Below are 25,597 nucleotides of genomic sequence, written 5' to 3' on the forward strand. Positions count from 1 at the left end.
GCATGTTCCTTAGTATCTTAGCTTCAATTTCTTTACCTGTAAAGTAAAAATAACTCCTTATAAAAGATAGTTTTTTGAATTAAATAAAATGGGTAGGTTAGCAAAGCAAAGAGCCTCTTAGGGATCAATAAATGTCAATATCCTACCTTTTAAATATCTGCCTTAAAATCTTTTTCTTATGTGCTTTGTTGCAATTATACACTATTATAGTATCACTTAATAGGATCCAGATCTATCTATTATATTTGGCATTGATTTTTGATATTCAGAAATATTGCCCAATCACTATGTTGTACACTTGAAACTAATATAATGTTACATGTCAATCCTAACTTAAAAAAGAAAGAAAGAAAGAAATATTGCCCAATATAACTCTCTTAAAGTTAATATGCATAGACTTTGGTAACAGAATCTTCCTAACAGGCAAAGCAAAGGTTTATTTTTACTGGGAGCTGTATTGACACATTTGGGTTATTTATTCAAAATTCATTTGAAAATGAAAAATATTTGAAATATCAACAGTAGGGGACTAATTTTGAAAGAACACACCAGAAAAACCCATTTTGAAAATACATTCACATATTTTAAGGAAAAAGTGAAAAATATTCAGCATATGAACCTAACACTCAACAAAAACTTTGATATTAAATATTAGCCAAAACTTGTATTGGTCCCACGGGTTGTAACTATGCTATTACAAGCAATTACTTGTGTTTGCAAGTCCCCAGTGGTAATAATTAGTCTACCTGTTGACACACTATTTCTCCTCCCCACTGTTAATATAGGCAATTGATTTGCACATGAGGGTAATTACCATCACTGATGGTGTCTGAGATGAGCTTCCCCACCAGGCTTCTGTCAATCATCACCTTCTCCAGCTGCGACCCAGAAAGGCTTAGGGACACCAGCACACCTGAACCAAAAAGGAGCTAAAAACAGGTAATGGGAGAGAGGGGGAACAAGATATACTGAGGATTAGAATCTCTTAAAAATCTCTCTCCAAATATATAACTTATACAGATATTTACACGTGCAGCCACACCATAAAATTATAAGGAGTTTTTCTTCATCAAAAATCAATCACTGACAAATATAGGTGGTTAAATGATGCAAAACAATAGTTGCATTGATTAAAGGTATATGCAAAAACCAAGTTTAATTTAGAAGTCTAATCTTCTATTTAGAAGGTATCCATGCAGAAATAACTACTTTGCACTGCATTTAGAAATGTAATATGTTATATTAAAATATTTTGAAAGATTACTATTTATATAAAAAATTAAAAGATCTCTTGAGGTTTGAATGGTCATTACTATGTATGATAGAAAAGGTGCCACCACAACAATATAAACAGCTAATATTAAAGATTTATTTGGAATTTAAACCCCATTTTTATAAATAAAGATCTTGATATTAAAATACAATTTAATATAGGCAATTAAAGTAAAATGTTAAATTTTAAAATTCATAAATAAACAACACATACCAGAAACAATTTCTCAAGAAGAGATAAAGGAATATAGTAAAGTACCCGGGCTTTATCAATATCAGTGCTCGCCCAACAAAAGATGCTTTAAGATCACCATTATGATTTTATACTGCTCTTTTCCATTTGTGGCAGCATAATTCATTCATCTCCAAATGTTTAAAACTTCTGAAGGACTATGCATATGCGTATGCTTGTTATCTATAAGATTATGAAATATCAACATTGGAAGAAATTGTTTCACCTTCAAGGCAACAGACTCAAAGCAGATGAATCATGGAATAGCATATGGCATAAGAGGAAAAAAAACAATTGTCAGTAAACTTATCATGAACATGCCAGCCAAACCCAAAGACAACTATGATTTTAAACAAAATGGGAATTCCCCACCTATCTAGGCATCATGTCCCAGCTAGAGAGGATGATTCTGTGTCAAGACATGTTGGGACATGTGTGCAAGATGGGCAGCATAAAGGACCAGGGTCACATTAAAAAAAAGACCACTATTCCCCCACTGCCTAACAGATTTCAGGCACATGAATCAGAAAAGAAACTGAAGGGTCTCTTTGTACTTAACTGTTAGAATCCTTGTCCTACTCACCAGAAAGCTTTCTTTTCAGTCTTGTGAACAACAAGAGTTAATGGACTGTCCATTTTATATCAATGCCCCTAAAGGGGGTTCAAGAAGGTACACGGGGGTAGGACTTAATCATCATTATTGGTTTTGGAGAAAGCACATTTGTTCCAAGAATTTCAAATTACTTTTGCTACCAAATTACATCCAGCCCTATAACATACCTTGATGGAAAACACTGGTATTCACATTTGGGAGAATACCCCTATAAGAACATAGCATGTGATTTTCACTCCCTAAATTCTCCTTTCTCAGGAAGGCGATTTTAGGGTCATCTTTCATATCTAGTTCTTCCCCTTGTAACAGCTTCTTCTTCCCTTCCTCATTTATTCAAAACATCTCAAAAATCAATAGAAACAGGCAGGTATGAATCTACTAAAACTTTATACCTATACTCTAAGAACCTGGTTACTTAATTATCCAAAGACTTCTAGCTCCTTATGGATACTGGGTAAGCCACTTTTATCTTTTTATCTGCAGTGTCTAGAACAATGCTAGGCACATAGGTGCTAACTTAATGTTTAGAAAAATAATCATAATTAGCTCATCACAAGATCAGATAATTCATAGTTAGAAGGAAACCTAGTTTAATCTTCCACATGACACGGAAGTTCCTTCTGCAGTATCCCTTCAAGTATCCTTCAAGCATCCAGCCCATGCTTGAATACTGCCAGTGACCAGGAGCTCATTACCTTACAGAAAAGCTATTCCACCATTAGACAGTTCTAATCAACTTAAAATTCATTCATTTCTTTCATTCAACAAAAACTAGTGGCTCAAAAGTGAATCAAATATAATCCTTCAAAAGGTTAAATGATGTGGCTCAGTGGTTGAGCATCGACCCATGCACCATGCCGGTTTGATTCTTGGTCAGGGTACATGCCCAGGTTGTGGGCCAAATCCCCACTGGGGCGCATGCAGGAGGCGACCAAACAATGTTCTCTCTCTTCAATGTTTCTCTCTCTCTCCCCCTCTCCTTTCTCTCTAAAATCAATAAAGAAAAAAAAATAGGTTAAATGTAGGTTAAAAGAGAGAGGTAGAGATACAAGTAAATAAGTGTAATAAAAAGTTGTTACTGGTCCTATTATAATAGAAGTATAGACTGGGTAAAATAGGGGGACTAAGAAAGAAGTAGTGACATTTAAGGTAAAGACTAACACTGCCTTCTTAGGACATCTACAGTAGGTAGCCCCAGTTTTTTGTTTTTTTGTTTTTTTAATAGCACTTTTTAAAATATTAAAATAACATAGTGATTAAAAACATGGACTCTAAAATCAGAATGAAATTAGCACTGGCTCTGCCTCTTACTACCTTTGTGACCTTGGGGGAGTTACTCAACTTCTCTGCAATTGCATTTTCTCATCTGAAGAAAGATAGGATAGTATCAATGTATTCTCACTATATTTTTTTCCATCTCTGAACCCATTCTTTTGTCTTTTTAAAAATCTTGTGCCCAGATGGGACTCAATATTAGATATAAAACACTAGACTCCAGGTGAATTATAACCAGTACAATCTTTTGTTGCCTTTCCCATTTGCTATGATTTCACAAGGACAGTGTCTCCAAGGTATTTGCAAGTTCCTTCAAAACTTTGGAATTTAATTTGTCCAAGTCTCAAATTTCTTATTCTGTACTTTCAGATCTCTCCACCATTATCATGAACCCTCCTCTCCTGACAGAAATTGCTTTTTCTATGTATGAGCATATGTTATAAAATTAATTCTAAAAGACTGCTTTTGTGGGATGAGGATGGAAAGTGCAGCCTGTGAGACTAGGTAAAAGAGGGAACTTAAGCAGGAAGTTTTTAAAGGGAAAGTGTCAAGGTGTAGTAGGAAAGTGTGTATAACTCAATAGACAACTGATCTGTGCATGGAGACAGTGGTGGTGATTTGGGGACTGCGAATCCTGCCCAGTGAGCTTGGTTGTTCCTTCATAATCTTTCTTAAGGGAGGGTCAGCCACTTATTCATATATTCAACTCATTCATTCCACAAATATTTAGTTAGTACTTTGTACGAGCCAGGCCTTATTCTAGGTGCTGAAGATACAGCCATGAACAAAACAGACAATACTCTTGCCCCTACTCCCCTCAGGGATCTTGAATTTGAGTGTGGACACAGCAATAAATAAATAGTTTTAATATAATGTCAGATAGCAATAAGAACTACAGAGAAAAATAAAGCACAGTAAGGATGGGGATTTTAGGAAGATGCTGTTTTAAGTATGACAAAGAAATAAAAAATCGTCTCTGAAGAGATGACATTTGAGTGTAGACTCAAATGAAATGAAGGAACTAGCCATATGGTTATTTGGAGAAAGGGAGTTTGAAGCAGAGAACAGAAAATGCAAAAACCCTGAGGTCAGAATGTGCCTGGAATGACTGAAGAAAGCTAGGCCCATATACCTGAAGGGGAATGAGTCAGATGGATATTCCTAGAGAACAAAATCAGAGCTAGTCAGGGGCCAGGTTAGGCAACAGAAACATCGGTGTGGGAGAGAAACATTGATCGGCTGCCTCCTGCACACCCCCTACTGGGGATCGAGCCCGCAAGCCAGGCATGTGCCCTGACCAGGAATCAAACTGGGAACTCTCAGTCATGGGATAGTGCTCAATCCACTGAGCCACACTGGCTGGGCTAGGTTGAACCTTTCTGATGAGAAGCTGCTGGGTTTTAAGCAGCAGAGAATTATAATTTTTTAATCCTTACCCGAGGACATTTTCTTCCATTGATTTTTAGAGAGAGTAGAAGGGAGGGAGGGGAGTAGAGAGACAGACAGAAACATTGATGTAAGAGAGCAATATTGATTGGGTGCCTCCCGGTGGAACCCCAACCAGGATCAGGGTACCACAACCCAGGGCTGATGCTATAACCACTGAGCCATACCAACCTGGGCTAATTATGTTTTAAAGGAGAATCAGACAACAGCAGAAGCAAGAGGACAATAAGGAGGCTGATCTAGGTGAGAGAAGATGATGGTCTGAACTTGAGTGGCAATACTAAAGGAAATGGTATGTTGAAAGATTTGAGATATATTTTAAAGGGGATTAACCAGGACTTGCTAACTGGATGTGGCATACACAAGAAAAACTCAAAGGTGTTTAAGCTAAGCAACTGGGTTTACTGAGACAGGGAATTGAGGAGAAGCAAATTTAGGTTAGAGGGAAACAAGAGTTTGTTCTCGAACATGCTAAGTCTAAGGTGTCTATGGATGTACAAGTAGATATATCAAGTAGACATTAAAAATGAATCTGCAGTTCAGGGTGAAGTGAGGGCTGGAGATATACATTTAGGGGTCATCAACAATATAAAGACAGTATTTAAAGTCATAAAATTGGATAAGCTCTTCTTAAAAAATGAGTGGAGAGGTCATAAGGGTGGGGCCCTAATCCAACCTGACTGTTCTTATTAAAAAACAAAGACACAGACAGAGAGAGACAACAGAGGGCTCTCTCTCCATGAACACACACACACAGCAAGAAGACAGCTGTCTACAAACCAGGAAGAGAGGCCTTACCAGAAACCAACCCAGATAGCACCTTAATCTTAGAATTGAGAAAATGAATTTCTGTTATTTAAGGGGAGGAAAAAAAAAAAGAGTGGAAAGAAAGAGGTTCAAGGTCTGAGCTCTGGGGCTTTTCAGTCTTCAGAGGCGTTAAAAAATCAAGTTAGCTTTCTTATTGACAGCTATTTTGGGTACTCATTAGGATCAAGGTATGGCCACCATTCTAAATCTCTTGTGGTCTACAGGTATCCCTGACACCAAATTTTGTAATAAAATGTATAAATAAATTAATAAGCTAATTAATGCACTTTTATAAAACAGCCTATGGGAAGGATCAAGTTTCCAAGTACTGGTGCCAAAATGCTTCTGGATATGGTAATGGAGATAACTGAAATTAGGAAAAAATAGTCTGAAACTCAGGAAAAGAATATGCCAGCCCAGACAGGGAAGTAGTCTGCCTGTTTACCCAAAAGGTTAGTTCTTAAATCCGCCAAAATGGACCAGGCCTATGTAAGATTTGGCAGGACAAGAAGGAAAAGGGCATTACAATACTGTCCTATTCCATTGCAAAGGGAGGTACTTCCAGAGCAGAACTGAACTTGAGAAGAGATCCATGGGATAAATCAATGAGAAGGCCCATGGGACCTCCCAACATTGTTCCAATTTTAATGTTGGGTCTTTGTGCAGAAGACTACTGATACAAAATAGGAACTAAAACTTCCTTTTCTCTTGACACTCTCTCAGGTAGGAAGTATCTTTCCTTATTATTTCTACTCTAACCATGTTTATTTCTACTGTCTTTATCATTTCCTCCTTCCCATTTTCTTATACAGAGGTGTGCTGCTTCTTTAGAAAACAGGGAAATGATTCCCATGATCTTCAAACGGCTCTTCAAATTGGTTTCTCTTAACCCTAGAGTCTACAGTACTTAGATTAAGTACTCAATTGGATATGAAATGGCACTGGGAGAAGAAAGAGAAAATTACATCAGATGACATCATTAATCAGAACAAAACATAAATAACCACAATAATCTGAGTTTCATTCATTCGGCAGGTCAAAAATATGTGAGTGCCTCCTATATATGCCAAGTACATATGGGGATACAATGATGAATAAGACAGACATGTTGGTAGAATAAGTGTAGAATACTGAAGAGAGAAGTGGAGGTTTGGGCTAGGATAGATGGCTGCTTCCTAGACGAGGTGTTTATGGCCCATAAAAAGAGAGAAATACATCACAGTTGGTCTCAAGTACTGAAAAAGAACTGGTATACTAAGTCTTTGTGAATTGGCTATTTTATAATAGTGGTCACAAACAATCCCACTGCATTCAATATTCTCATAGGTTAAGGAAACTACCCCCAAATCCATGTGATTATCATCACATCTGGGAGAAAATGAAAAGTAAAGGCATGTGGGGTCAGTACTAAAAATCAAGAATGGGTGATAGTTGTGATTTGAGAGTTGAGTCACGTACAGGCAGCCAAGACTGATCCTATGAAATCATTAGGAGACATGTGGGAGACAGCACTACAATATACAGAGACAACAAGTATCAGGACTCTTGGAATGAATTACAAGGCTGAAGCAAATATTTAAAGTATTAGAGAGATACTCCCTGGAGGCCCAGTGAATTTGCATCTTCATATTAACCAACACCTCCCCGACCCTACCCCACTCACAATCCAAACCATGGAATAAATTCTGGAGAAACTCTGAGAAGTATAGACAGTCAAACAATTTTATATTGGGGAAATCTATAATGAAGAGTAGTTACTGATCATTTGAGAAGATAACCTGCTGGAAGAGAGATAACATGTTTTCTGTAATTTATTATTTCATTCAGTAAACATGTATTGAGTACAGAGGGAAACCATGTTTAACTAATCCATTAAAGTACAGAGACAAAAGTGAAATGTAGGTAGGCCAAGAATAAAAAATGTAATTGACTCACTATAGGGAATTGACTTAAGGGCAAGAAACAAAAGGAAAAAAAATAAAGGATTTTTCTGGATAGAGAAACGTTAACAATGGGGTTTCCCAAGGAATTGTGTGATGCCATTCAATATAAGGAATACACACATGTCTGGAAATTTGCCTGCTGAGTCTATTTTAATGTAAGAAATTTCATTTTCTCATTTATTGTAAAATGAGTGATGCTACATTTTAATCCCTAGTGGAATTTTAAATCTAGCATATATAATAATATATTCTGTATTTAATATACATATAATTTATGTAATTATATACACTTAATATTTATGTAATTAGTGTGTGTGCATATATATATACACTATATATATATATATAAAGTGGTTTACATAAAAGCGGTTGTTACTAGAAAATAATTTGTAATTTATAATCATGGTCAAATTCACAAAGGTAACTCATATATTTGTCAGCAGTTTTACAGATCTAAATGGATAAAAGCATTGGCAGAAAGTGAATAAGACAATATGCCAGACAACATGTTACTTTTATACAAAATTTTATAATTTACAGAGGACTTTTATATACGCTCTTTCTATAATGAATATAAAATGCCAGCACACCTCTGGTACATAATAAGTACATGAGTTAGAAAAATAGTAGTAACAAGGTTAATCCTCATACTAATTCACAATTACGAGTGTAAAACAACTAACCAAAGGTCTCATAATTTGCGGGAAAGTAGACGAAGACAAGAAAAATCCTATGTTCTTTTCCCCTGCTGCTGAGGAATTAATTTCCTTAACTCTCATTTCTCAGTTGACTTCCATGCAATATCTCATCTGGTTTTCCTTTCCTTAGCTCCTACTATACTCTAATCTCCCTCTAAACCAGTAGTTCTGAATTCATGGCGATTCTGGCCACCCAGGGACATCTGGCAATGTCTGGAGACAATGATTTGTCACAACCTCTATATGTTAGCCGTTTCCACAGAGACTCACCTAAGAGAGTGCTTACACATAAGCTGCTGTAGAGGCAAAGGTGTTTTCCATATTTCCAGCAAACAGATTTGGGGAACTTTCAAATTCTAATTAACACTTTTCTCACATATAGAAAGGGTAATAAATGAGGACTTGGTCAGATATCTTAAATGGAGTGGTGGGCAGTGCAGTTCAGAAAAGGATCCTGGAGGAAGCCTGTTCCATATGTCTAACCATGTTCAGGGCTAAGGCTCTGATGACTCATGCCGGTTTCAAGACAGAAAGAACCCCAGGGCAAGTCAGATAGCAATGGTAGCTTGATAGAAATATCCTGTAAGAACACCTCCTTGCTTTCCTTCCAATTCTCGGCTCACCTTCTTATCTTCAACTCAGTCTCTTGAGTAATTCATCCATCAGGTGGGAATGCCCCCAAGCAAATGAGCAAGGTCTGTGATGCCAAATATATCTCATGCTGCGAATTAATAAACTACCATGACAGTTAATAAATCAGTAGCTTCTGAGTTTAGATACTGTGAATGTTGTTAGTACAAGAAAACAAATGAAGATAACATAAAAGATAGATAAGTTTAATTAATCAGAAATTATCTGCTGCAAATACACTGCTGAAGTGGGGAGGACATTTTTAAAAGCTGCAGACCTACATGAATAGCATCATCCCATTTTATTAGGGCAAAAGCAGGTGTGGTATATGTACATATATGTATTATAGAAATTGTCTGTATAAACACAAGAAAATGTCAGAAAAATATGTCCAAACTGTTCATGGTAGGTACTTCAAAGAGATGGAATTGGGGAGTTAGAGACATGAACTTTAACTTTTTACCTGATATTTTAAAATTGGGATTATGAATGATCTTTTACTTTTTATGTATTATTTTGTATTTTTCTATAAAACTTTTTTTAAAAAGCAGTTCTCAAAATATCTGACCATAAATATATTATTTTATGGTTTTAAAGAGATGCTTCTATGCCACATAATGTTTCTAAGAAGTCAGAATTTGAATTACACTGAAAATGAACTACAATAGAGGCTCCTTATTTAAAGTGTCAAGTAGAAAACTGAACTGAGTCCCTCTCCTCTGCAATTTCATTTATTAAAAAAATTTTAAGACATTTTTTATCATATTGCCTCATTAAATTGTTCAGTCATATCCAATTACTTTATTTACTAAAAAGATTATTCCTAGCAATTGTAAACTATGGTACATCCAAACTATGGATTACTGTGTACTGCTAAAAACAAGGTAGGTGTAGATCACTGACAGTGTATTATACATTTTAGGTGAAGCAAGTTACAGAACAATATATGTAGAGCAATTCCATTTATTCAAAAATTTACATATATACATACATATACACTGATGAGTGCTTGTTAATGCATGAAGAACATAAAACAAACTGTTGACTGTGGTTACCACAGAGAGAGGAATGAACTTGGGGTAGAAGGGTACTTTTATTTTTTACCATATATTTGTTTGTAGTGCATGCCATTTCACAATGATCCGGAATAATCTTATTTTAAATTTTATAACATTAAAAGTGGGAATAAAGATCACCACTAAATCTCTTTTTCTGTTCCTTTGGTTTGAGATTACTATTTTTAATTGCTCACCTTTACCCAAAAACCTCAAATTTGCCAGTAAATTCTGATTCTGTCTCTTCAATTTTTGTCAGATCTACCATTTTTAATTTACCTCCTTTTCCATTCTCTTTTGAAGGACCATACTCAAAAGCTGCCCTAGACACCTTCCACTTCTCCTTCCTATAGTACATACTAATATAGCATAAATGTAAAACAGCATTTCCCAAAGCATAGCCCATGAAATACTAATCTTTGATGATGTTCCAAAAAAGCAAGCTTGGAAACTGTATATGAAAGTCCCCTCTTGAAGACCGACAAAAGCACTTCCTGAATTAAACACAAACTCTTCCTCTCTCACCTTTAATATGCAATGTGATACCTTCCTAGTTCATCAACACAGAGTATTATGATGGGCTTAAGAATAGCAGGAATTTCTTAGGGTAAGTATTGTCAAATTGTTACTACTGCTATTTGTTGAGTTAGAAATATAAAACCACAGAAATCTTTAAAAATACAAATCAACAAGATATTGAGCAGTGAGTTTTACAACTGTTTCCAGTAGTTTATAATTTTGTCTTTAACAGAAGCAGGCACAGTTCCTGCCCTCCTTGAACTTTCAGTCAAATCGATGAAGTATAGTAATTAGAAAGTCACACAATAAATGTAAAACTAGAACTACAGTAAGTGCCAAAAAGTACATGGTGTTGTAATAGCACATTAAAGGAGATCCAGTTTGTCAGGGAAGGTTTCCCTTAAGAAGTGATAACTGGTGGGCTGAGATCTACAGATAAGAATGAGTTACACACCTCAGTGAAAGAAGACCAAAGGGCATTTTAGGCAGAGCTAGGAACAATGTGTGCAAAGGCCCTGAAGCAAGAGAAAGCATGTAGAGAAGGGAATAACAGAACCCCAGCATGGCTGAGACACTGAGATCGCAAGAGAGTCTACTAACAGATAGAGACCAGTTCAGCTTAGCCTTTATGTTAAGAATAGTGTGGTGCTGTAATTTTAAAAATCCAATTTATTGGTTTAATATTTGGAATACATAAATACACTAAGTCCCAACAAAAAACAACAAATTATAGAGATATACAATTAAGTCTTATTCCTATTCCTGTACCCCTCCTACCTATCTATGCTCCCCTACCATCCTAGTTAATCACAGTTTCCTATCTATTCCCCAGAGTTGTAGAAGGGTTTTAATCAGCAGAAGGACAGATTTGCTTTAAAAAAAATCATTTTGGCTACATTGTGGAGGACAGACTGATAGGGAACAAAAATGGAAGCAGGTAGAAAAGTTAGAAGTGCTGAAGTAGTCTAGAAGAGAAAGGTAAGATGGCTCTGACGACATTGATGAGCAAAGGGATGGAGAGCCTCTGGCAGATGTGATAAAAATTTAGAAGATAAAATGAACAAGAATCAAAGATTAGTTGGATGTGTGGGGAGCAGTGCATGGTATGTTAGTTAAAGAACAGAATAAGTTCAAGGTTAAGTGGATGAAAGGCAAGGTCATTCACTGAGATTAGAGTGGTGGAAGAGAAATGGGTAGAGGACTCTGAATTCCATTTTTAAGATATTGTGTGTTTGAAATATTTTTAAGGTGCCCAAGGGAAGACATCAAGTAGGCAGCTGGATTTATGGATTTGGAGCATTAAATGAGAGGTCTGAGCTTTAGAGAGAAGCCAGTGAAGCTATGGATATAAAATTGATAACCTAGCAGTTCAGAGTGAAGAGAAGAGGGCTTATAATTGGGCCTTGAGAAATTCCAACATTCAAGGACAGAGGAGAGAAACACAGGCCTGAAAAGGAGACAAAGGAGGATGCCAGAGAGGTAGAAAAAATATTGGAAGAGCAAAGTGTCATGGGAACTAATAGAAAAAATTTTTTCAAGAACAATGGAATGTTAAATTCTCCTGTGTTTTTAGGATGATCATGTTTCCTGTTTCATTTGTTTGTTTATTATTTATTTAGTTATTTATTTTAAAGGCCAGGAATGGAGCCAACCTCTTATTTATTTATTTATTTATTTATTTATTTATTGCATTCATCTTCAGAGAGAGTGGAAGGTAGAGAGGGGGAAAAGAGAGAGAGAAACATAGATGTGTGAGAGACACGTTGACTAGTTGCCACCCACACGACCCTGACCAGGACTGGGGACAAACTGCAACTGAGATACGTGCCCTTAGTGGGAACTGAACCTGGGACTCTCTGGTCCGTGGGCCGACGCTCTAACCACTGAACCAAACCAGCCAGGGTCATGTTTCCTGTTTTTATTTTATTTATTTTTTTATTTTTTTATCCTCACCTGAGGACATTTTTCCATTTTTTGTTCAGATAGAGTGGGAGGGAGAGAGAGGAAGAGGAAGAGGAAGAGAGAGAGAGAGAGAGCGAGCGAGAGAGAGAAACATTGACATGAAGGGGACACATCGAGTGGCTGCCACCCACACAACCTAACCAGGGCCGGGAACAAACTGCAACTGAGGTACACGCCCTTAGCAGAAACCAAACCCAGGCCTCTCTGGACCACAGGCCGATGCTCTAACCGCTGAGCCAAAGTGGCCAGGACTCATGTTTCCTGTTTTTAAAAAGTCTACTGGATTTAGGAATATGGAGGGTTTTTTTGTTTGTTTGTTTGTTTTTTGTTTGTTTTCTGCAAACTTAGTGGAAAGTTTTCCTTCTGTAATATTCAGGAGAAAAGTACAACTGAAGCTGGTTGAATGCTGAGTGAACACTAAGAATATGGAGACACCAAATAGTGACAGTTCTTTTGAGAAATTTGATTATGAAGGAAAGGAATAAGTCATGGTGGTAACTGAGACGAATAAGAGTTGTGCTTATTTGTATAAATAGAGAAGAGTTGAGCTTATTTAAAAGTTGATTGGAAATCTCAAGGGACCCCAAATAGTCAAAATAATTTTGGAAAAGAACCAAGTTAGGACTCACACTTCGTGGTATCAAAACATATAATAAAGCCACAGTAATCAAAACAGTGTTGACACTGGCATAAAGACAGATCTACAGACCAATGGATTAGAATAGAACGAGTCCATAATTAAACCCTCACACATATGGCCAAATGATTTTTCCACAACAGTACCAAGGCCACTCAACGGGGAAAGGATAGTCTCTTCAACAAATTATGCTAGAAAAACTGAATATTCACATTAAAAAAATAAATAAAGATTGGCTCTTATCTCATACTATACACAAAAATTAACTTAAAATGGATTAAGGACCAATATTTAGACCCAAAACTGTAAAACTCCTCAAAGAAACCATAGGGGAAAGATTCCATGACATCAGATTTGACAATTTCTTGGATATGACACCAAAAGCATAGACAACAAAAGCAAAAACAGACAAAAAAGATTTAAAACTTTTGTGTATCAAAGGATAAAGTCAACAGAGTAAAAAGGCAACCTACAGAGTGGAAGAAAATATTTGCAAATCACATATCTGACAAGGGGTTAATGGCCAGAATATATTTTTTAAGCTCTTATAGCTCAACAGCAAAAAATATAATACCCCAATTAAAATATGAACAAAGGTATTGTTCGGCTGATATGGCTCAGTGGTTGAGCATCAACCCATGCATTAAGAGGCTGCTGGTTCAATTCCCGGTCAGGACACATGCCCAGGTTGTGAGCAGGCCCAATTCCCTGTGTGGGGCATGCAGGAGGCAGCCAGTCAATGTTCTCTCTCATCGATGTTTCTGTATCTCTCTAAAATCAATAAAGAAAAAAATGTGTACACAGGTCTTTAATAGACATTTCAAAGATGATATACAAATGGCCAACAGGCATATGAAAAAATGCTCAATATCACTAATCAGGAGAGAAATGCAAATCAAAACAACAAGATATCACCTTACACCCAATAGGATAGCTACTATAAAAAAATAATTAACAAGTGTTAGTGAAGATGAGGAAAAAATGGAACCCTTGAGCACTGCTGATGGAATTATAAAATGGTGCAACCTCTATGGAAAACAGTATGGAGGTTCTTCAAAAGATTAAAAATAGAACTATCATCTAATTCAGCAATCCCACTTATGGGTATATATCCAAAAAATGGAAATGATAGTCTCAAAGAAATATATGCACAGCCATGTTCATAGAAGCATTATTCACAAACTGATAAACAAAATGTGGTATATACATACAATGGAATTTTATTAATCCTAAAAAAAAAAAGAAAATCTTGTGACATGCTACAGAATAGATGAACCATGAGGATATTATGCTGAGTGAAGCAAGCCAGTCACAGAAAGACAAATACTGCATGATTCTACTTATATGAGGTATCTAAAACAGACAAATTCATATAAATAGAGAGTAGAATGGTGGTTGCCAGGGGCTTGGGGGAGGGGAAAGAGGAGCTCTGTTTAAGGGGTATAGAGTTTTAGTTTTGCAAGATGAAAAAGTTCTGGAGATCTCTTTCACAATAATATGAATATACTTAACACTACTAAACTATAAACTTTAAAATGGTTAATATAAATTTTATATTGTGTTTTAACCACATAAATTTTTTTAATTAAAAAAAATTTTAAGTTAATTGGAAATATCCACTTGACAGAAAGTTTAAACTTATTTATTTAAAAAACAATTATTTGACAAAAAAACATTTTAAGCATTTTACATATATTAATTTATTTAATTCTTATAAGAAAACCTATGAGTTAGATATTTTTTTAGTTTATTGATTTTTATTTTATTTTTTAATTTGTGTTAACTCTCACTGAGTTACTTTTCTTTTTTAAAAAAATGTTTTTACTTATTTTTCAGGGAGAGAGAGAGGGAAACATCAATATGATAGAAAAACATCGATAGGCTGCCTCCTGCATTCCCCCTACTTTGGATCAAGCCCTCAACCCGGGCATGTGCCCTGACAAGGAACCAACCAGCGACCTCCTGGTGCAAAGGACAACCTTGGAATCATATTGGACAACCTCACCCTTATTCCTGTTCTGTTAACTGTTGTGTGATATATTCTTTTATCACAGCAAGCCCTGAAAATCTAGCTTGATAACGATATGACACCCTTGGAAGGAATGCAGTGTAATCTAATATGAAACTCTGCACTAATTTGGAGCTTCTTGTCTGTATAGTGCCCAACAGAAGTCTTGTGTTTTCCAAAATCTTTCAATTTCCTGCAGGACTCTGGTAATTCGCTGCAGTACAGAGTGCCTCAGCACACAGGTTGAGAACTGTGAGTCTAGGCAGAAGCCTTGACCTTAGCTAGGAGTAGGAACTTTCCTCTACCATGGCAGGATGATGGACACAGATATAGGGCAGATTTATATGCTTAGCACACTGTGTAACTGGGATCTCACAATTCAACGTAGGATTCTACTCAGCCCAAGGAGACTACCAAGAGACAGGTACTTCACTGAGAGGAGCCACTATTTTATGAAAAGCATAGTTGTAACTGCTTTTCATTTTGTAGTCACTTAGGTAATGTATCTGCTAACCTAATAGTTTTATATATTTTTTTAATTTTAGGGTATAAATTACAATTTGGAAAAAGCACTTAATGTGTTTTCTCTATCAGCTACATTTGCATATATATGTATAACAGAAGATTCTCAAATATCATTAATGGAAAGTTTGTGCATTCTCACATCCAACCTTAGATACTTCTACTTTATACATGCATTTGTAACTGGCTGTTCTAATTTGTGCCTCTAATAGAAAGCTCTAAATTTGAAATGTCATGTTTCAAGTTTTTGTGTAAAAATTCTGTATAAGTATTCAAATATAATACATTAAAAGTCTTCTCATTAGCCCTGGCCAGTGTGACTCGGTTGGAGCATCATTCCATACACCAAAAGGCTGTGGGTTTGATCCCCAGTCGGGGTGTATGCAGGAGGCAACCAATCAGTTTCTCTCTCTCCCTTCCTCTAAAATCAATTAAAAAAATATTTTTTTTAAGTTTCATTAGCTAGCTATAGAAGTAACTTGACTTTCTCTTTAAAAACAGATACATGCTTGGCATGTATTTGTTTCTACTTTGCAAAATACGTATTAAAATCAACATGAAAGGAACTAGCTTTGAACTCATTTGGCTTTACACACATTTACTATTAACTATAACCGATCATATGAGGGGAATTCATACTTCTACACTGGCTTCCTTTGAGGCAAAATACCATGAAGTTTCCAAAACATTAGTAGGCACGAATGCCAAGGGCAGAGGCAGGGAATTATGAGTTTCTTTAAAGAAATATTGTAAAATAAAAACAATTAGTAAAAGAGAAGAAAGAACCATTTATGAAAAGAGCAGGAAGTTAAAGTTGATTGATGATACAAAGACACATTATTATAAAGAAGATTAAAATTTTCTGTGTGTCAAAACCATGTTCCAAAACTGGGTTCATTTCTTGCTCTATTTCTAAGAGTAAATAATTAATGCATGAGTGAACGATCATAGGTTATCAAACTTTGGATTGAGGTAGTCAAGATACAATGTAAACTCTATTTTTCCTGGAAAGGCAGGATTATTTTTGGCCTAAAAAAGAATAATCGGGGATAATTATCAACCTTCTAGCCGAAGATTACTCAGGTACAGTGTTATGTGTGTACAAACACACATTCTTACTTTTGATATAAATTTTTGTGGGTGTGATGGTCATGGACACTTACCACTCAGAGCTTCTTCAGGAGGAATGGAAGCTGGGAACATAGTTGACTGACAAAGGTCACTTTCCCCAGGTGGCTACTAGCCAATGACTGAATATGGTAGGGTACCAGTCCAATAAGAGACTCCTCTAATGGGCAAGTTCGGCTCAGGGACTCCCCATTTGGCCTTGCTGAAACTTTCTCAGCACCATACTGCAGCTTGAGGTTCTTTACATCCAATCCTTTCTTCCTTCTCCTTTCACAAGGTTCAAACCAGCATCACAGTCAAACAGCTCTCCCTGCCTACTCCTGTTCCATTGCCCTTTGTCTTTCACATCTCCCTCATAAGTCCCTTGCATTCCTAGCACCATCTTGACATCTGTTTCTCAGAAGCAATCTGGGCATGTTTAAAAAAAAAATATTTCAACTAAAGAAATACACATACAAATTGTTAAAATGTCAAAGAATACTTGAAATTAAAACAGCTGTGTACTGCCTTATCCAACCACAACCTCTCATACCACTGTCAAACGTAACCATTTTCAACTCAGTGTCTTCTGATTCTACCGCCACGTGACTTAGAACTGCATTCAGGTACATGAAACAGAAACCAAAAAATAATAATAATAATAATTACTTAACTCAATGGGAGTTTGTTTTTCCTAAGAGAACAAGAGATCTGGAGTTAGGCAGTCCATGGCTGACCAGACATCTCCATGCCATCATCAGGTACCAGGCGCCTACTGTCCATACCCTTTCCCTTTATTAAGTGGCTTTTTGCCAATATCACCCCAGCAATTAATTATCCCCTTTCCTGCATCACTTTTCCCCCTACTGGACCACTCCCATTAGCATACCAACATCTAAGTAAGAAATAAAAATCTCATTTGACCCCACCTCTTCTGCCCTATTTCTCCATTTTCCTTTATGACATAACCTTTCCTTTTGTTGTAAACACCTAATTTCTCTCCTCCCATTATATCTTAAATGCATTCCATTCAGGCTTCTGACCACACCATCTACTGAAACTACTCTTATCCAGGTCACCCATGACCTATGTGCTACGCTATCCAATGGTCAATCTCAGGCATCTTGTTACTGGTATCTTACATACCACTTATGTCTGGCTTTCTTCTTGAAACTTAATTTCCTGGACACCACACTGCCTTCCCTTCAGTGTGGTCTACCTCTTTGGCTACTTCTTAGTCTCCTTTCTCCATCTCTCCAATCCCCAAATGCTGAAGGACTCCAGGGATCAGCTCTTCAGCCTCCTCTAGATTTCTATCTACACTCCCTGGGTGATCTTCAGCAATCTCTTGGCTTTATAATACCACCTGTGGGGTCTCCTCACAAAGTTATTTCTCTAGCCCAGACCTTTCGCTGAACTACAGATTCCTATAATCAACTGTCTATTTGATTTCTCTACTTGAATATCTAGTGGGCATTTCAAACACTGATGTCCAAAACTGAACTCCTGATGTTTCCTCAAAACTGTCTCCTTAATCTTCCTCTTCTCAGTGAATGGCAACTCTAGTTGCTCAGAAATTTCTTCTATACTCCACATTTGATCCATCAGCAAATTCTTCTGATGGTTCAAAACTTAAAATATACTCAGAATTTGACCACTTCTCACCACTTAACCACTCCCATAAATCAAAGCCACCATTATGACACACCTGAACTACAGAAACAACCTTTTAACTGATCTCCCTGATTTGATCTTTCTTTTCTTCTGTTTCCATCACAATAGCCAGATCAATCCAATTAAAAAGTAAATTAGATCAAACTCCTCCCCTGCTCAAAACTCTTCAAGGGGTTCCCATCACTTTAAGAAGCTTTCTTGTAAGTCCTACCAGTTACCTCTACTTTGGTTACCTCCAGCTTCAAGGGAAGCGGGAAAGCTGACCGGCCAGGGCTAAGCTGAGTACTCTAAATTGGTCATATTGCCACTCTGACAGCAGAGTCTGTTCATAAAGAAAAATGGATATTGGGCAAGCAACTGGCAATGTCTTCCATATATGCTATATCTTGATATAGTTATTACTTATTGAGTTCCTATTATCATGAATCAAGATTTATCATATACTTTATCTCTTAATAATTATTACTAATAGTAATAGTGATTAATAATTTATAGCAATTATTATAATTAATTATCCTATATCAGATCAGATATATAATCAGTTCCTTTTCTTCCCTCCCCCCAACCTCCCTAGAACCTTCTGTCCCCTGCCCCAACTTGGACTAGTTGCACTTTAGATCCAAGGCACAGTTACCATTCTAAGATTTCTCTTCACTTCTTTCCTATCTAAGATCCTCTGTGTTTCCTGTATCCTAAGAATCTTGTTTCCTGGTTTACTCTGTTGCTTTGCGCCAGTACATCTTCCAATAACTTCCTGAGAAAAGTGCATGGCAGGTAAATTTTTTTGAGAGTAAACAAGTCTGAAAATGCCTTCGTTTGAATGACAGGTTAGAAATCTAAATATAGAATTCTAGGCTAAATATCACTTCCCTTCAGAATTTTGAAGGCATCCCATGGTCTTCTAACTCCTTGGGTTGCTACTAAGAAGTCTGATGTAAGTCTGATTCCTAATTCTTTCTATGTATCTTGTTTTTTCTTTTTTTCTCTGAAAGCTTAAAGATATTCTCTTTATCTTTGTTTTCTAAATTTCCCAAAATATGCCTTGATATTGGTCTTTTTTCAATCACAGGATCCTTTCAAATTAGAAACAAGAATCCTCCAGTTCTGGGAAATTTTTTTCCTTCCCTTCTGTTTTCTGTTGTTTGTTAGATTTAGATCTTCTGTCCTAAAATTCTAATTTTCCTATCTTCTATCATCTATTGCTCACTGCTATGCCTTTTTGTCATTTTTTTCTGCATTATAGGGATATTCCAACTTTATCTTTCAATTCTTCTATTAATTTTTCTGTTTATGCTACCATATTCACAATTCCCAAGAGCTCCTTTTTTTTTTTTCTTTATTGATTTTGGAGAGAGAGGAAGGGAAAGGGAGAGAAAGATGGAAACATCGGTGAGAACATTGACTTGCTGCCTCCTGCATGCCACCCACTGGGGATTTGGCCCACAACCTGGGCATGTGCTCTGACCAGGAATCAAACTAGTGACTTCTTGGTGCTTGGGTCGACACTCAACCACTGAGCCACATTGGTCGGGTTGATTACTCCTTTTTTAAAAAATAGCATTCCTTTCCCTGGCCGGTTTTGCTCAGTGGTTAGAGCGCTGGACCATGGACCAATGAGTCGCAGGTTCGATTCGAGTCAAGGACACATGCCTTGCCCTAGCCGGTTTGGTTCAGTGGTTGGAGTGTCGGCCTGCGGTCCAGAGAGACCCGGGTTCAGTTCCCTTAAGAGCACGTACCTCGGTTGCAGTTTCTCCCCGGCCCTGGCTGGGTCATGCGAGTGGCAGCCACTCAATGTATACCTTTCATGTCAATGTTTCTCTCTCTCTCTCTCCCACCCTGCTCTGTCTGAACAAAAAATGGAAAAATGTCCTCGGGAGAGGTTTTAAAAAAAAAAAAAAAAAAGGCACATGCCTTGGTTGCGATTCATCCCCGGCCCTAGTTGGGGTCATGCGGGAGGCAGCCACTCAATGTGTCCCTTTCACGTCAATGTCTCTCTCTTTCTTTCTTCCTTTCTCTCCCTCCCACACTATCTGAACAAAAGTGGAAAAATGTCCTCGGGTGAGGATTTAAAAAAAAAAGGTATCATTCCTTCTTGTTTCAGTGGTGCAACAGCTACTATTATTTCTCTGAGTAGATTTTAATTCCCTGAATTTAAATTCTGTTTATTGCATTGTTCCTGATTCTTTTTCTTTTGTTTGTTTTAGCCTCAGAGTTGTAGATTTCAGATTTACAGGTGGAGAATTTCCTCCTAAGTATCATAATCTCTGGTTCTCGGGTTATATTTAAAAGTGAGTCTCTGACCTCTGGCTGGTTTGGTTCAGCGGTTAGAGAGTCAGCCTGAGGACCAAAGGATTGTGGGTTCAATTGGACTGCAGGTTCAATCCCCAGCCCCCATCAGGACCATGCGGGAGGCAACCAACTGATGTGTTTGTCTTACAATGATATTTTCTCTTTCTCTCTCTCTCTCTCTCTCCCTCTCCCTCCCTTCCACTATATCTAAAAATTAATGGAAAAATATCCTCGGGTGAGGATTAACAAAAAAATTTAATTTTTTTATCCTCGCCCGAGGACATTTTTCCATTTTTTGTTCAGGGAGGGAGGGAGAGAGAGAAACATCAACGTGAAAGGGATACATTGAGTGGCTGCCACCCACACGACCCAACCAGGGCCAGGGACAAACCGCAACTGAGGCACGCGCCCTTAGTGGGAACCGAACCTGGGTCTCTCTGGACCACAGGCCGACTCTCTAACCGCTGAGATAAACCGGCCAGTGCAACGAAAAAAAATTAAGAAAGTCTGAAAAATTGACTGGCAGCTTGGTGTGCATCAGCAGGCCTATTAACTTGGGCTTCACTGCAAGGATTCTGATTGGCACATCTACCTTTTCAAAGGGAACTACCAAATATTTCGCTATCTATAACAGTGTCCTCCAAACAAGTTACAGGGAGACAAAGGCCTAGCTATTGGAGAGGGAAGGAGTTGGGGAAGATCTCACCATCCCAGTTATAGACTCTCACTTAATCCCACTATTTTCAGTCTAACCACCTCACTTCTCTGTATTGTGCTTGTCGTCTTCGAGTCCAAAACTCCTCTACGTTGGTGTTTCCAGAAAATATTTATCCCGTATCATTTGTTATTTATACAAACTGTTTTCATCTTTTATCCTATATCCCACTGCCAGACTAATCTATATGCTACACTCTTACTACATTTTTACTTAATGTCATACTTAGCACTCATTAATGTCTTGGTGATTTCATGTGTCTGTCTTCCTTGTATAGAAATGCTGGGTATTCGGCTCACAACTTAACTTCTTAGTGCCTCCGAAAATGATGGCAGTGAATCAAGACCATGTGATCAGTTTTCTATAAATAATATATAGTTATTTGTCAGTCATTTGTCAATCATTATTTTATGAGAAAATAAAATTGATTTTCACACAATTTGATGAAAGGAAGGATCAGGTAATGATGCTATCCATTCTACAGTTGAGGAATGGATAATATGTGTTTCATAAGGTCACAATTTATTTAGAATAGGCTTGAAAAATAATTTATATTTTTATATAGTCTTTCAAGTAATTTGTTTGTTTTTTCAATTTTTTTTCCCTTTATTGATTTTAGCGAGAGAAGAAGTGAAACAGTGATGAGCGAGAACATCAACGGCCGCCTCCTGTATGCCCCTCACTGGGGATAGGGCCCACAACCTGGGCATGTGTCCTGGCCGGGAATCAAACCTGCGACCTCCTGGTGCATGGGTTGATGCTCAACCACTGAGCCATACCGGCAAGACTCAAGTAATTTGTTACAAGAATTAAAAAGGAAACTATCTTTTCTTGGCATTTTAAAATTGTACCTGAAACGTGAAATTGTTATTGAATGAAGTCAGGGTACAGCCTACTATATACTTTTATAGTTAAATGTACATATATAATTCAAATAATTTAATCTAAAATCAATATATGCAAAATCACATCTATCTTAATAATAATGCTTTCACCTAATTATGCAATAATCTGCAAATATTAATGTAATTAAAGCACATTAATTTAAGAAATTATAAAATTCCACCATAATAGTATACATTTAACAGTGTCTCAATGCTGAAACTATTATTCCCTAAGAACAGTTTGTTAAATGATTTAAGAAATCAAAGCAGGAATATATTAAACACTTTATCATAATAAAATCATTTTAGGAGACTAGAAAACAATGAGAGCCCTGGCTGGTGTTGCTCAACGGTTAGAGCATCGGCCTGCATACCAAAGGTTCAAGAGTTCAATTCCGGGTCAAGGGCACGTACCTGGGTTGCAGGTTAGATCTCTGGCCCTGTTTGGGGTCCATTCAGGAGGTAACGAATCGATGTGTTTCTCTCACATCAATGTTTCTCTTTCTCTTTCTCTCTCACCGCCCCCCCCTTTCCTCCCTTCCACTCTCTAAAAACCAAAAAAAATCCTTGCAGTGAGGAATAACAAAAACAAAAATCAACAATGAGAAATATATTTGATAGCTAGTAAAACTAAACTCTAATAAATTACACCTCACATTTTACTATTATTTTAAACTAGGAATAGGCATAATCTGAAAACCAACTTCAGAAGACAATTTTTATTCAGAACATATGTATAGGTAAGTCTTGATTAATAAACTGTTCTGAATTTATAAGTGGAAAGAATTATTATTATATTATTTTTATCCTCACTCGAGGTCATTTTTCCATTTTTTTGTTCAGATAGAGTGGAAGGGAAAGAGAGGAAGAGAGAGAGAAACATTGACATGAAAGGGACACATCGAGGGGCTGCCACCCACACAACCCAACCAGGGCCGGGGACAAACTGCAACCGAGGTATGTGCCCTTAGTGGGAACCGAATCCAGGTCTCTCGGGACCGCAGGCCAATGTTCTAACCGCTGAGCCAAACCAGCCAGGGCGAAAGAATTATTTTTAAAGTGATACAATTTATAGGTCATTGGATCAACAACACGAACTAAGCTCCGGTAATAATGACAACCTATAGAACCTAATTATTCAACAGAGGGAAAATTCAAGCTCAGACTCCATCTTCTGAAATCCTTTAGGTTGTTGCAGTTGCCTTGCTGATTTCTGAACAGTTTGACTTTTTGGAGAAATAAAGATCCCTTGAGAAGAAGACAACAAGATAAATTCCATAAATCTTAAATTTGCCATGGGGTGGGAGTGGATTGGGGATGATAAAGATTTACATGATGCACAAAAGAGGGACCCTAAGAGAGCTTGTGGAGGTGGTTTACTTATTTTGCAACTAAGAAAGGGTTAAGGAAATCCTTCTAAACATTTAGATTGCACACCAAAATTTTAATTTACTATGATAGTAGAGATCTTTAGAAGAAGACACATACACATATTTTTAGAAGACCTAACTAACAGTTCTGTCTAGAAACCAAGAAAGTGGATAGATTATGTTAAGAGGTCTCTCAAAGGCCCTAAAGATTTGGGGAGTAACCTGAACCTGTGGGCAGGGTGGAAGTAGAGTTATCTTGTTAAGATATATCATATCAAGAATGTGCTAGGCCCCAGTTGGTTTGGCTCAGTGGTTGGAGCATCGGCCTGTGGTCCAGAGAGACCTGGGTTCGGTTCCCACTAAGGGCACGTACCTCGGGTGCAGTTTGTCCCCGGCCCTGGTTGCTCATGTGGGTGGCAGCCACTTGATGTGTCCCTTTCACGTTGATGTTTCTCTCTCTCTCTCTCTCTTCCTCTCTCTTCCTCTCTCTCCCTCCCACTCTATCTGAACAAAAAATGGAAAAATGTCCTCAGGTGAGGATAAAAAAAAAGAAAAAAAAAAGAATGTGCTGGTATTAAAAGATCTATTTTAGGAAAATCTTATCTATCATAGGAATAAAGCACAAAATAGGACAGAACATAAAAAAAGATAACTTCCGCCCTGACCAGGTGGCTCAATTGGTTGGAGCATTGTCCCATACACCAAAAGGTTGTGGGTTCGATTCCTGGTCAGGGCACACACCGAGGTTGCAGATTCCATCCCCAGTCGGGGCGCTGTTTCTCTTTCACATCGGTTTCACACTCTCTCTCTTTCTGCCTTCCTCTATTTCTCTAAAAATCAATAAGCATATCCTCTAGAGAGGGGAAAAAAAAAAAAAGAGGTAAGTTCCATTGGAAATTAAAAGAAGACTCATTGGTATAACAGCCTAAGAAAACAGTATTGTCAGGTTGCTGTAAATTACAAAAGTAATTTTGTATATATTTATTATACAAATTCCTTTTCTGAGTTGAATTAATTCACTAATGAGGGACACTCACCTCCATATCCCCCACATATATATATACACAAATTTTCTTATTAAATTAAAATGCAATAACGCCTATTTATAAAAAGGATTGCCTATTGGGATGCTCCACAGCATATTTTAAGATATCTGACATGTTCCAACTAACCCTGTGCAACAGTAAGGGTGGATACCATGAGACACACCTCATACTATAGGTGGTAGGCATGCCCTCCAGTCAAATAATTTTGTGCCTGTTTTCAAGGTGAGTAATGGCATTGAGAAGTACAATTTGAGTTGTACTAACTTTAAAACTTTCTGGAGCATATTTTGTATTCAAGTTTTTTAAAGTCTGATGAAAACTTTCATGAAAGCAAATTATAAAATTTTAAATAATTCCATTCTTTTGAATAGTGTCCTAAATTGAATTTAAAGTATTATGATTCTAAAAATATTAAGTCAGTCTTGTAAACAGTCTCTGGAAAGCAGTAATTTATGACAGTTGAGAAGGTATACAAGTTAAAAAAAAAAAAGGAAAAACTAGAGTGTACTAAAATGATAGTCTGCATTCAAGTAGTAGATTAGGATTATGATCCTAATTACAATAAATTCAATATTGTAAATTTATGGATAGAGCCATGAGCCTAAACTTCAAACAACAGTAGACTTAAAATAAGTCGCATTGTAAACAAGAATTGAAATTGATGCAGGATATTCAACTCCATAAAAGTTATAATTATTAGTAGGATTGATGTAACTTCAAAACATGACTAATGATTCTTTTTATCATAAGAAAGATTTTTCTAGGCAAATAGTATTTTAAGCCTATTAGCAAAGCACAGGCATTTGTCCATTATTTTGTGATCAATGGACACTAATTATTATGATTATGTCCTAAATCTACACTCATTCCCTTGTCTAGGCCCTAAGAGTGCT

The 25,597-nt window shown here is 37.0% G+C and overlaps 1 protein-coding gene across 1 annotated transcript in view; it reads right to left on the reverse strand.

Annotated features, from left to right (window-relative positions):
- The window catches only part of LOC118630792 (WD repeat containing planar cell polarity effector), a 359,956-nt gene that overhangs the window by 236,798 nt on the left and 97,561 nt on the right, over positions 1 to 25,597 (reverse strand). Inside the window, exon 7 of the mRNA XM_036262931.1 lies at positions 815 to 929. Coding sequence (XP_036118824.1) covers positions 815 to 929 — 115 coding nt within the window. The remainder of the gene's footprint in view (positions 1 to 814; positions 930 to 25,597) is intronic.

This window comes from Molossus molossus, unplaced genomic scaffold, assembly GCF_014108415.1.
Source record: "Molossus molossus isolate mMolMol1 unplaced genomic scaffold, mMolMol1.p scaffold_m16_p_15, whole genome shotgun sequence".
In the NCBI taxonomy this organism is placed as follows: domain Eukaryota; kingdom Metazoa; phylum Chordata; class Mammalia; order Chiroptera; family Molossidae; genus Molossus; species Molossus molossus.